The 12,807-nt window shown below is 36.9% G+C and overlaps 1 protein-coding gene across 1 annotated transcript in view; it reads left to right on the top strand.

The window, feature by feature from the left end:
* The first annotated feature begins 432 nt into the window (after window positions 1–432).
* Window positions 433–12,807, top strand: part of ryr2b (ryanodine receptor 2b (cardiac)) — a 61,253-nt gene continuing 48,878 nt past the window's right edge. Inside the window, exons 1-25 of the mRNA XM_084392668.1 lie at window positions 433–581; window positions 3,204–3,320; window positions 3,448–3,552; window positions 5,620–5,694; window positions 5,795–5,873; window positions 5,974–6,086; window positions 6,184–6,301; window positions 6,642–6,738; window positions 6,829–6,903; window positions 6,990–7,146; window positions 7,321–7,491; window positions 8,216–8,337; window positions 8,493–8,676; window positions 8,780–8,915; window positions 8,989–9,084; window positions 9,218–9,336; window positions 9,496–9,629; window positions 9,796–10,037; window positions 10,533–10,725; window positions 10,917–11,136; window positions 11,272–11,376; window positions 11,833–11,936; window positions 12,017–12,100; window positions 12,206–12,365; window positions 12,558–12,705. Coding sequence (XP_084248794.1) covers window positions 537–581; window positions 3,204–3,320; window positions 3,448–3,552; window positions 5,620–5,694; window positions 5,795–5,873; window positions 5,974–6,086; window positions 6,184–6,301; window positions 6,642–6,738; window positions 6,829–6,903; window positions 6,990–7,146; window positions 7,321–7,491; window positions 8,216–8,337; window positions 8,493–8,676; window positions 8,780–8,915; window positions 8,989–9,084; window positions 9,218–9,336; window positions 9,496–9,629; window positions 9,796–10,037; window positions 10,533–10,725; window positions 10,917–11,136; window positions 11,272–11,376; window positions 11,833–11,936; window positions 12,017–12,100; window positions 12,206–12,365; window positions 12,558–12,705 — 3,199 coding nt within the window. The 5' untranslated portion in view covers window positions 433–536. The remainder of the gene's footprint in view (window positions 582–3,203; window positions 3,321–3,447; window positions 3,553–5,619; window positions 5,695–5,794; window positions 5,874–5,973; window positions 6,087–6,183; window positions 6,302–6,641; window positions 6,739–6,828; window positions 6,904–6,989; window positions 7,147–7,320; window positions 7,492–8,215; window positions 8,338–8,492; window positions 8,677–8,779; window positions 8,916–8,988; window positions 9,085–9,217; window positions 9,337–9,495; window positions 9,630–9,795; window positions 10,038–10,532; window positions 10,726–10,916; window positions 11,137–11,271; window positions 11,377–11,832; window positions 11,937–12,016; window positions 12,101–12,205; window positions 12,366–12,557; window positions 12,706–12,807) is intronic.

Genomic DNA, 12,807 nt, shown 5'->3' with positions numbered 1-12,807 from the left:
TATGAAGAGTTCAGATGCAAAAGCCACTATCTGAAATTTTCTTCTAGAATGATAATTTTTATCAAGCTTGTATATTTAAGTTCAGTAATTTCACTTAAATGACAATTAATAGGTCATTTTAATTGCCATTTAAGTGAAATTACTGAACTTAAATATACGAGCTTGATAAAAATTATCATTCTAGAAGAAAATTTCAGATGGCACTTAGAGGCTTTTGCATCTGAACTCTTCATATATTAATATTTATAGATAATTCACATTAATTACAGTACATGTTTTTCTATATGTTTTTACTTTCTTCTTTTCTTTATTTCTTGCTTGGTAGCTTTCTCCATTGTAAATACCAAATATGGAGAAGCCCTTTCTTTCCCACTTTAATTTTATCAGATCTCAGCAGCATTATCTCATGATGGGTGGTATCGTGGTCTCCCTGTCCTGGGATGAGTTCAGCACCTGCAGCTGGGTGAGTGGAGTTCAGTCTTCTGGTTCCTATACACAGATCCCTGACCTAAAGTCCAGCTACATAGTCCCTGAACATGGATATTGGAGAGGCGGAAGATGAAATCCAGTTTCTGCGAACTGTAAGTAAAATGGACAATAGTATAACGCACATTTGAATGCAATTAATTTCTTTATGCTGAACTACATTTGTAACTGACAGAAAAAGGGCTAAATACTAAATTGCAATTGGATTTGTTATTAGATTGATGTTATAGGAACTTAATTAGCTTCTTGGACCATAAATATTACATGTTAGCCGATGGGTTACAGAAGAATATATCTGAGACATTTTTTGGCCATGCACATGGATACACGGACTTACTCCACAGACATCATCAATGTTATTTAATGCAATTTCATACTGATGATATGTTTACGCTTGAGCAATCAATAACTTTGTGTATTAATCATTAATTGTTGTGTCTGTTGTCATATACAGTTATAAAAAATACAATGATGTGATTTACAGTGTTTGAATTCTCATTTGAGAGAGTTTGACCCATATCACTGGTGTCTATTTTTACTTTGTGTTATCAGTAACAGAAGAACTGGAGAGTCTGTTGGATGTGTGAGCTATCCACTCTCAGCTCCATATCTCTAAAACAGAGATAAATGTGCTCTCTCTTTCTTACACAGATACAGTACATGCTTCCACTCATTCACTGTGTCATTTAGTGCATGCATTTGTAACAGTGACATGCAGAAAAATAATTAATTGTTTTAGATTGTGTTAATTAGAGCCTTAATTAAGCCTTAACTTTGTGTGTGTGTGACCCATTTCTGGTCACTGAAACACAAATGACAAGCTGGAGGTGTTGGAATTCTCCATTCACTGAATGATACACAGATATTCAGCCCTTATAAGGCTTCTCTGCACCAGTGCAACATAAAACACTGCTGTTCTACACACTGTAAGATGAGCCATGACATTTAATCTAGCATGGGGCCTTTTATTTGTTTAAAATTTATTTATAATTTTCATTTAACCAGGAAAAATGGGGCTCTCTAATCACAGATATTAAAGATATGTTAATTACTTACATAAAACATGGTAGACAAACAATATTTGGTAACACTTTATTTTAAGGTGACAGTTACACGTAACTTATAGACCTTATGTAGCTCCGCCCCTTTTCAGCGCTGCGCTCATTGTCTTTTGACTTCCGGTCTGTATTTTCACAGCGTTTTGCGTGTTTATTAATGAACGGCTCGTTTTAAAATCTTCCCGGTCGATTTACATTTGTTAAGTCATTTGCTTTAAACATTACAGTCCTCATGATAACTTTCGTTAACTTTACATTAAGTAAATCCACTTAAAAAGCGAATTACTCCTGGACAGAAATGCCATATAAATATACAGAGCGACCGCAAAACGGAAGTTAAAAGACAATATTCCAAAGATGGCGGCGCCCTTGTTTCTCTGGTGCATAAGGTCTATACTTACTATAATAATAACAACAACAACAGTAAATTATGCATCATAAGTAACCAAGCCCTAACCAACCCTAACACTAACCTTAACCCTATGAGTACATGAAGTTAATTTGCTCAGAACTTATTTGTGTAATTTTTACACTGTAACAACATCACCGTAATATAAAGTGTTAATATTTAACAAACAATTTCATTTTGAACAACGTTGCTGATTCATTTCTGATTGTCATTTTTACTTTACTGAGGTTTGTATATTTAGTTTTGGGGTGTAGCTTACTGTACATGCATTTATTCAAAACTTGAATGTTATTTGTTTGTTTTGCAACATGTTCACTTTTTCAGAAGTTAAAATTGAATAATTACAAAGTTAACTTATCATTTTCTAGAAATGTATAGTTGTCTTGACAAAAATGTATTGCCTGAACAAATGAACAATGTAGTGTTACTGAGGACAATTAATAAAATCTCAATGTAAAATCCCCCCCCCCCCTCCTCTCATTTCCATTTCACAGTTTATGGTGCATTTATCCAAGTGTAATTTACATTACAAATATAAAATAAAAGACAGTGGTATAGCTGCAAACATTATTTGTGACTTTATTTCTGTCTCTGTCAAACACTTGAAGGTGTCATAATATGCAATTTTAAGCATTATTCCATCAAAAACCTTTTTCTTTTTCTTTTTTTGTTTAAAGGGTTAGTACACCCTTTTTACAAATTTCTGTCATTCATTACTCACCCTCATGTCATTCCAAACCTGTACGACCTTCATTCATCTTCGGAACACATATTAAGATACTTTTGATGAAATCCCCCACCCCCATAGACTGCAATGTAATCACCACTTTCAAGGCCCAAAAAGGTAGTAAAGGCATTGTAAAAATTGTCCATGTGACAGTGATTCAACCTTAATGTTATGAAGCGACGAGAATACTTTTTGTGCAAAAAAAAAAACACTTTATTCAACAATTTCTTCTCTTCCGTGTCAGAACTCTGACGCTGTTTACGTGAGCACCATGACATGCTAATGTTGCTGATTCAGGAGCTGGCGTTCTGACGCGCTGCACTGTGTTTACTACGTGAGCAGTGTCAAGAGATGACACAGATGAGAAGAAATTGTTGAATAAAGTCGTTTTTTTGCGCACAAAAGTATTCTCCTCTTTTCATAACATAAAAGTTGAACCTTTGTAGTCCTGACTATTTTAACGCTGTCTTTACTGCTTTTCTGGGCCTTGAAATGGTGGTCAGTAATGTGCATGTGTTTTCAGCGGGATGAGCTGGTATTGAGGTGTTGCTCATCAGGCCCTCATCAGAAGAAACTGTGTTTAGCTGCAGAAGGTTTCGGCGACCGGTTGTGTTACCTTGAGTCCACCTCCAACTCAAAGGTGAGATGATCATTTACTTCATATTTTTTAAACTAAGTCACTGCTATGTGTAAGAACAGTCTGTTTATGATCATACGCTTCAAAAACAGCTCCTGCAGTTTCGTGTCGTCTTTCCTCTTGTTAACAGAATGTTCCAGCAGACCTTTCTGTGTGCGTGTTTGTTCTTCACCAATGTCTGTCTGTCCGAGCGCTGCAGGAGATGCTGGCCAACCACGAAGACCAGTGTGCAGGGGTGGGTAATGTGGTGAAAGGGGCTTCAGACAATTCAGAATTCAGCAAACTATGAAAAGTGGATGATTATTCAGTGAAATATGTCACCTGTACACTATCTTTCAAAAGTTTGGGTCGCTATCATTCACAAGTTTCAGAAGTTTTTTGAAAGAAATGACAACTTTTATTTTAGCAAAGATGCAATAAATTGATAAAAAATTAAAGACATTTATAAAGTTACAAAATATTTCTATTTCAAATAAATGCTATTCTTTTGAACTTTCTATTCATCAAAGAATCATGGTTGACTGAAAAAAAAGAATAAGCAGCACAGCTGTTTTCAACACTGATAATAATAAGAAACGTTTCTTGAGCACAAAAACATCATATTATTTAACACCAGAGGTGGACAGTAGGCTAACAAAGTACATTTACTTGAGTACTGTACTTAAGAACACTTGAGTATCTGTACTTTACTTGAGTATTATTTTTTCTGGAAACATTTTACTTTAACTTCACTATACATTTGAAGGACAAAATCATACTTTTTACTCCACTACATTTCTGTCAAGGTCCTTGAGTAGAAAGTAGTAACGTCAGTCAGGGGATGATTTTGGTTGCAGGGTTTGCATTTTGGTTGGAAATGAAAGTCGGGTTAACGTCAGAACCCAATGTCAGATTGATGTCAACATCCAACGTCGGAAAGACATTGGATTTTGGTTGGAAAATAAAGTCGGGTTGACGTCAGAACCCGATGTCAGATTGATGTCAGAACCTGTCAACACGATTTTCATTTTCAACCACAATACAATGTCTGTCCAACGTTGGAGATTAACGTCAATCTGACGCTGGATTCTGACATCAACCTAATTTTCATTTTCAACGTTGGGTTTGGTCTTCTAAATGCTAATTTTATCATTGTTTTGGAGCACACTAGCTTATAGATAACAGTAAGGCTAACATATTCATAAAAGGCAATTTTTAAAAAAAATAGGGCACTATTTGAGGGAACAGCCATTTGGATGTCCGAAACCATTGTGGACGCTATTCAATCCCACTCACCCAATTCCCACCCAATTCACATTCAGTCCCACTACTGGAACTGTGTTCTTGCAATAAATTTGATATTGATATGAGGGTAGGTGGGCAGGCATAGATTCAGAGCCATAAGGTAGGCTACTGTAAGTATTACATACAACAATGCAACAATAATAAAACAATGCATTGACATTTACTTTTGACTTTTGATATAGAGTCAAGGTAGGAGTAGGACTACTTTTAAAAACAAGTATTTCTGTACTTTTCGGTAACATTTGACCAGTAGTATCTGTACTTTCTCTCAAGTAAGGAAGTTGTGCACTTTGTCCATCTGTTTAACACAGGCTCATTGGAAAAACGTACCTGTGGCAACATTTTTACAAAACGAAAAATACATACCAACACGTACATCACTGCAGTTTCTAAAATAAATGAACATAGGCAGTAAAACAGCAAGCACTTTTGAGCGTTTTCACACACAATTATGATTACAGGGCAGATTATTTTCACGCGGCTCCTTGCACAATTATGGTATAACCTCTAAACATTTTTTATTTATTTATTTTACCATTTTTGTGCATGATTTGTAAACGAATATTGTTTGAAGTTTGCATCACTTACCATTTTCAGGTTCCGTAAAAAAACTAAACACGCTTTTTTAGCGCCACTCACTGGACATTTCACTGAAACTGTCGCGAGCGAAACGTGCACGACCCAACGTATTTTGCGTTTTGCAAAAATGTACATATTCGGTTTGAGCCTTATCAGCATGATTTATGAAGGATCATGTGACACGGAAGACTTGAGTAATTGCTGCTGAAAATGTAGCTTTGTCATCACAGGAATAAATTACATTTTTAAAATAGGCCTATATTAAAATGCAGCATGGGTGAGAATAAGATACTTTCTTTCATAAATATTAATAAAGCAACCAAAACGTTTGCACGATAATATACCACAGGTATACAGGTGACATATTTCTCACTCATGCTGTAACTTGTAAGCAAATGTTAAAGTTGTGCCAAAAATATCACAGAGTGTTTTGTTTCAGTCCCGTGAGGCAGCTGGGCGTCGTACTCTGCTCTATGGCCAAGCAGTGCTGTTTCGGCATGTTTACAGTGACATGGTAAGACCAGTCTTTATATTCCTGTTATTAATTAGTGGCTTCCATACTGGTACTATGAAGTGTAAATTTGGAATCTGCTGTCTCCTCTGTCTTGTTTTAGTATCTTTGCTGCATGTCCACATCAGGCCTCTCCTCTGACAAACTGGCTTTTGATGTTGGTTTGCAGGTGGAAACAAAGGGTAATTCATATTCTCTTTTTTTTGCATACTGAATGTTTTAATTAAAGACTAGGGCTGCCATAATATTGATGTTAATGATTTCGTCTTTGTATGGTTTCAGGTGAGGTGTGTTGGTGGACGGTTCACCCTGCCTCTAAACAGAGGTCAGAGGGTGAGAAAGTCAGAGTGGGTGATGATCTCATCTTAGTTAGTATTTCCTCTGAGAGATACTTAGTGAGTGAATCCATCTGTTCGTCCATCTGTTCATCTAATTGTCTGTCTGTATATCAATATTTTTATGCAGTGTGACAACCTGTCGCTCTCTTTCTAGCATGTGTCGTGGAGTAACGGTGAAGTTAATAACAATGGCATTGGCCGGGTGGATGCTGCCTTCCAGCAAACACTGTGGAGTGTGGCCCCTGTTTCTTCTGGGACTGTGGAGACGCAGGGTAGATGACCAATTTCATACTATCAATTTAAACATTTGTGTAGTGTCTGAAGGTCTTAATGGCTGATTTTCATGCTCATTGGCTGAATACATTATCAAGAAATATACACACACACTTTTTTTTTGTTGCCATATATATATATCTATATAGATATATATAGATATATTTGTTTCCAATAAAATTTCTTTACATTTGTCCATTTTTACATTTGCTCATATTGTATTTTATTAAATAAATATAAAAATATATGGGTGTAAATAAAATATTTTATAATGTAATATTTTTGCGGGAGGTTTGTATAAAATTTGTCTTTTTTTATGAATTTAATTTTGATTTGTAGGTCATGTGCGAGGAGGGGACACTGTGCGTCTGCTACATGGACACACAGATGAATGTTTGACCATTCCTGCAGCGGATCACAGACGGGAAGAGCGCAGGTCAGAGAGGTCACCTTACTGATGGGAGACAGATTGGTGACACTTATTACAGCTTTTTCCTTCATTACCATTTTTCCTTTCTTCCTCCAGATCTGTCCATTTCGAGGGAGGCTTGGTATCTCATCAGGCTCGATCTTTATGGAGGCTCGAAATGTTACATGTTGCGTAGGTGTTAGTTAGTTTGCAGATGACAGTTGAAAGTAGATTCCCTCTGTGTTTGTCAGTTTGTATTAGTAACAGATTGTTTGCAGGTGGAGCGGTAGCCACACTCACTGGGGTCAGCCGTTCCGTCTTCGGCACCTTACCACCGGATCATACCTGGGACTGACTCACGATCAGGGACTACAGCTGGTGGAAAGAGAGAGAGCCGATGTTAAAAGTACAGCATTCTCCTTCCGTGCATCAAAGGTTGGATAATATCATCTCTAAACTCAACATAAACCATATTATAATCAATAAATAGTTGTGGTTACATAGTATAATCATATTTTTTGATATATAATACGTTTTTTTGTTGTTGTTGTGGTGTGATATTAAATTGTGATGATTAATGCAAACTTTATTTTTATTGTATTTTTATAGGAAGAGAGCCAGGAGAGCTCACACTTTGTTAAGAGGAGAGATGGCATGGGCGTACCTGAGATCAAATATGGAGACTCTCTCTGTTTCATTCAGCACATTGACTCTGGGCTTTGGCTCACATATCAGACCACTGACACTAAGAGACAGAAGGAAAGTGTGCCACAGAGACAGGTAAACTTGTGTAAATAAATCAAATACGGTCCAAAGTCATACTATATATAGATATATGGATAAGATCACTTGATATTTTTAAGCCTTTCAACAATGTATCTTCTCAACAAGACTGCATTTACTTGGTAACAATTTACAGTAAAAACAGTAATATTTAAAAAAAGATCACAATTTAAAATAACTGTTTTCTATTTGATTATGTTTTAAAATGTCATTTATTCCTGTGATGGCGAAGCTGAATTTTTAGCATCATTACTCCAGTCTTCATTGTCACATAATTCTTCAGAAATCATTCTAATATGCTGATTTGCAGCTCAAGAAAAAAATATTTTTTATCATTATCAATGTTGAAAATATTTAGCTTAATATTTTTGTGGAAACCATGATTTTTTCAGGATTCTTTGATGAATAGAAAGTAAAAAAATAATAAATTATATTGAAATATAAATTTTATAACATTGTAAATGTCTTTCCTGTCAATTTAATGCATCCTTGCTGAATAACTTTTAATTTAATAACTTAATAACTAAATACATTTCTTTAAAAAAAAAATATATATATATATATTTCTATATATATATCTATCTATATATATCTTACTGACAGTTTCAAGTGAGCTCAGGAACTGCAATTAAACAAAGCCAACACCTTTCTTTTTTAATTGTTCTGTCTAATATTTTAATTCTGGTTCAAATGCATGAAGTGAAGTGGTTCTCTCTCGCAGGCTGTTTTGCAAGCAGAAGGACACATGGATGATGGAATCACCCTTTCTCGCTCTCAACAGGAGGAGTCACAAGCTGCTTGTTTAATTCGTAGCTCCGCCCTTCTCTTCTCACAATTCATTAGGTAAATAATACAGTGATAGCTCACAGAATACTGTGTGCTTATCAACTTTGCTGGAGCATTTCGAATTCCAGCTCTTTTAAAATCCTTTATAAGGCACAAAGTGTGTTCAAAGAAGCACATTTATGTTTCATAAGGATTTTCTTTCCTTTCTGAAGGGGACTAGATGATGTCAGTCAGAAGGAAAACATTACTGATTTGGTTCTTCCAATTGAGATGGTCCAACTGACACTGCAGAATTTGCTTGGTTATTTTCAATGTCCTGAAATGGGGCAAGACCACGAGGCCAGACAGCGAGATATTCGAGCACTTAAGAACAGACAAAATCTCTTCCAAGATGAGGTAATACCTGCGGCAAATGAGACAACACATTATATGTAGCCACACACTGCAATAATGTCTGAATTATATACTTTTTTGTTCTGCTTCATTGTGCCTTTCTCAGGGTATAATCACTCTGGTGCTGGACTGCATTGACCACCTGCATGTGTACAATAGTGCCACTCATTTTGAAGAGGCTGCTGGGAAAGAGGCAGGAGAGTCATGGGAAAAGATTTTGAACTCTTTTTATGAGCTGCTAGGTATAGGATGACTTGTTTAGAGATTTATAATGAAGGTTTAGCTTTGATTTACAAAATTTCCATTTCCCTACAGCTGCTCTTATCAGGGGTAATCGGAACAACTGTGCCCAGTTTTCTGGAACTTTGGACTGGCTGGTCAGCAGACTGGAGAGGCTGGAGGCCTCCTCTGGTACATGTCCTGCAGAGTTATTTAGTTTGTGTTTTGACTAGAATGTCTAAGTTGATTTTAGGGTCTAAACATGATCTAAACAGAGTCTCCCCTCATTTGTTACTTGTTTCTCCTTTTTTGTTTTGTTTTTTAGGAATATTGGAAGTGTTACATTGTGTTTTAGTAGAAAGTCCTGAAGCTTTGAATGTTATTAAGGAAAGCCACATCAAATCTATCATCTCACTTCTGGACAAACATGGAAGGAACCATAAGGTAATGTACAGTACCATTTAAAAGTTTGGGGTCTGTAAGATTTTTTTTAAAAGTCTCTTATGCTCACCAAGACTTCATTTGTGACTCTGGATATTTATGTGTTCTGTAATGATTTTACTATTGTTAACATGTTTGTGTGTGTGTTTATTGCATCTGCAGATCTTGGACGTGTTGTGCTCACTCTGTGTGTGTCATGGCATGGCCGTCCGCTCTAATCAGCATTTGATTTGTGATACACTACTGCCAGAAAGAGACCTGTTGCTACAAACAAGACTGGTTAACCAAGTTTTCAGGTGACCTGTTATCAATAAACTTAACTGTTAAGTTTAACTCCTACACATTTAGAGGTTTTTAGCACATCTAAAAATATTATTTTAGTCTGTTATATTGTAGAAATTGACCAAACAGTGAGAATAAATGTTTAAAATAAAATCTCATTGAACATATTTCTCTGTTTAGTGTACGTCCTAACATCTTCCTGTGTGCAAGAGATGACTGCGCCCAGTACAGGAAGTGGTATTATGAGGTTATAGTTGAGAAGGTGGAACCTTTTGTGACAGCAGAGCCTACTCACCTGCGAGTGGGTTGGGCCAGCACTGAAGGGTACCATCCCTCCCCCACAGGGGGTCACGGCTGGGGGTCAAACGGTGTTGGAGACGACCTCTGCTCTTATGGCTTTGATGGACTCCAGCTCTGGACAGGTAAGATGGAAACTAAGCTTGTACACTACCGTTCAAATGTTTGGGGTCAGTAAGACATTTAGCAAGGATGCATTAAATTGCCAAAAAGTGACTGTAAAAATGTTTACATTGTTACAAAAATTATATTCAATATAAATGCTGTTCTTTTGAACTTTTTTATTCATCAAAGAATCCCCCAAAAAATCATCATAATGTCCACAAAAATATTGAGCCGCACAACTGTTTTCAACATTGATAATAACAAGAAATGTTTCCTGAGCACTTGATCAGCATATTAGAATGATTTCGGAAGGATCATGTGACACTGAAGACTGGAGTAATGATGCTGAAAATTCAGCTTTGCATCACAGGATTACATTACATTTACATTTTTTTTTTTTTAAACAGTTATTTTTAATTGTAATAATATTTCACTTCATTGCATTTATTACTGTATATTTATCAAATAAATGTAGTCTAGTGAAATCTAAACACTGTTTGTGTTTTCTTTCCAAGGAGGTGTTGGTCGGAGGGTTACCTCACCCAATCAGCACTTGCTGAGGGATGATGATGTCATTAGTTGCTGTCTTGACCTTAGTGCAACTTGCATCTCCTTTCGGGTCAATGGACAGCCAGTTCAAGGCATGCTGGAGAACTTCAAAGTGGATGGGTTGCTGTTCCCAGTGGTCAGCTTCTCAACTGGAGTGCAGTGAGTTGCCTTCGAATGGTTTTTGATTTTGCGTGTGGTGTTAATTGTAGGTTTGATTGTTCACAATTCACCAAACAATGAACAATTTGTTCTACTTCATTTTATTTTAGATCAACCTAACCATTTAAATGTTGACCTGTAGGACGTACCCTCGATGGCTTAAATAGTTTCTGAATTTATTTTCCCATCAGGGTGCGTGTGCTGTTTGGAGGTCGACAGGGGGAGTTTAGGTTTCTTCCTCCTGCTGGTTTCTCTCCGTGCGCTGAAGCTCTCCTCCCCAAAACTTGCTGCAAGCTGGAACTGTGTCAGGAACTCACACAAAATCACACTGAAAGCCAACGTGACCTCTTAGGCCCTGTAGTACCTATTAGTCCAGTGACCTTTACCCCAATTCCAGTGGATTCCAGCCAGGTACTTTCAATTTTAAGTATTCGCTGGTTATTTAAAATTTAGCATCAGTACAGCAGTTATTTTAAGCCACAATCTGTCTTGCATCAACTTGTATAAGTGTCTGACACCCCTGCGCTCAACTCTGTATCTTGTCAGGTTGAATATCCTCCACAGCTGGAGCAGATCAAGGAAAGATTAGCGGAAAATCTCCATGAACTCTGGCTTATTGACAAAATAGAGCAGGGCTGGAACTATGGACCAGTAAGTATCCAAGGGCATTTTCACATCTTTGTTTCAGAAGAACCTGATCTGTTTTCTCCCTTAGTTCAGTTCGTTGATGCATATGCTCGGATCTACACCAAAACAATCGGTCCCACAATTCATAATGGGAAGTGTGTATGTGTTACATAAAAAGCAGCAGTGTCTGATTCTGTGGTTGAGCACAGTAGTTATCGCAGTTGAAATCCAAACTTCATCTCAAAATTGCACTTCTTCGAAACAGGACATGCTGTCCCAACAAAGGCTTTATTGCCACTCTAACTGGTGTATATGGTATGTGGAATGGAACGTTTAAGCAACGTTTACCTATTGTAACAATTTAAGTCCTTGTTTCGGAACAAAGTAAGCAATCTATAGTTTGGAAACTCCCTAAGTAACATCCATTCAGTTGCTCCTTCTCATTCTGGAGTATATTAAAAACTGCATCTCTTCTCCTAGGTTAAAGATGAGAGCAAAAAAGTACACTCGTGTCTTGTCGAGTTTTCCAGACTTCCAGATCAGGAGCGAATTCATAACCTTCAGTCATCTGAGAACATCCTCAGGTATGCCATGGATTATTGTGCCTAATATACTGTTAATTAGCTCTCCGTTATTAATCATGCTTCCTTTTGTGTTGTGGAAGGACTCTTTTGGCTTTTGGTGTCCATATTGGACTCTCTGATGAACATGCAGAGGAGAATGTGAAATATGTTCGCCTTTCAAATAAGTATATCAAAATAAAATTCCTCACTAAGACAATTACATTTTCCAATTAACAATGCATCAGTGAAAAGAGCTTTTTAAATGAATCCTAATTACATCATCTGTCCAGGTATGAGCTATGGAACGGATATAAACCAGCCCCTGTGGATCAGTCCTGTGTTGTGCTAACAGCTTCTCAGGAAGAGCTGGTGGAAAAACTGGCTGAGAATGAACACAACATCTGGGCCAGAGAGCGTATCAGGCAGGGCTGGAGCTTTGGACCACAGCAGGTGGAAATTAGTCTTTTATTGAAAACAAACAATATAAATGTAATCTTGAGAATTGGAATGCAAATGCCAAATGTGTCTATATGTACAGTAGTACAGTACTTGTAAGTGGTATATCTCCAACTTGGATTTTCCTTCTTTCATTGTATTTGATGCGGAAATACTGTAGCTTTTTACTCTATCTCTTTGTTTAAGGATGTTAAGTGTAAGAGAAGTACCCAACTAGTGCCATTTTCCCTGTTGGATGAAAAGTGCAAACAGGCTGGTAGAGATGCCATGAGGGACACTCTGGGTACCCTTCTTGGGTTTGGATACACTGTAGAGCCGCTGGAGCAAGAACATGGTGGGACCATTTTCCTTTTTGGCAGTATAGTCAGATAAAAAAAATAAAAAAAAGGAAATTAATATTTTTATTCAGCAAAGGTGCATTAAATGGATCAAAAGT

The sequence above is a fragment of the Rutilus rutilus genome (assembly GCF_951802725.1).
Source record: "Rutilus rutilus genome assembly, chromosome: 21".
Taxonomy (NCBI): domain Eukaryota; kingdom Metazoa; phylum Chordata; class Actinopteri; order Cypriniformes; family Leuciscidae; genus Rutilus; species Rutilus rutilus.
Note: the sequence above shows the minus strand (reverse complement) of the source record. Positions and strands in the feature narration are given on the sequence as shown.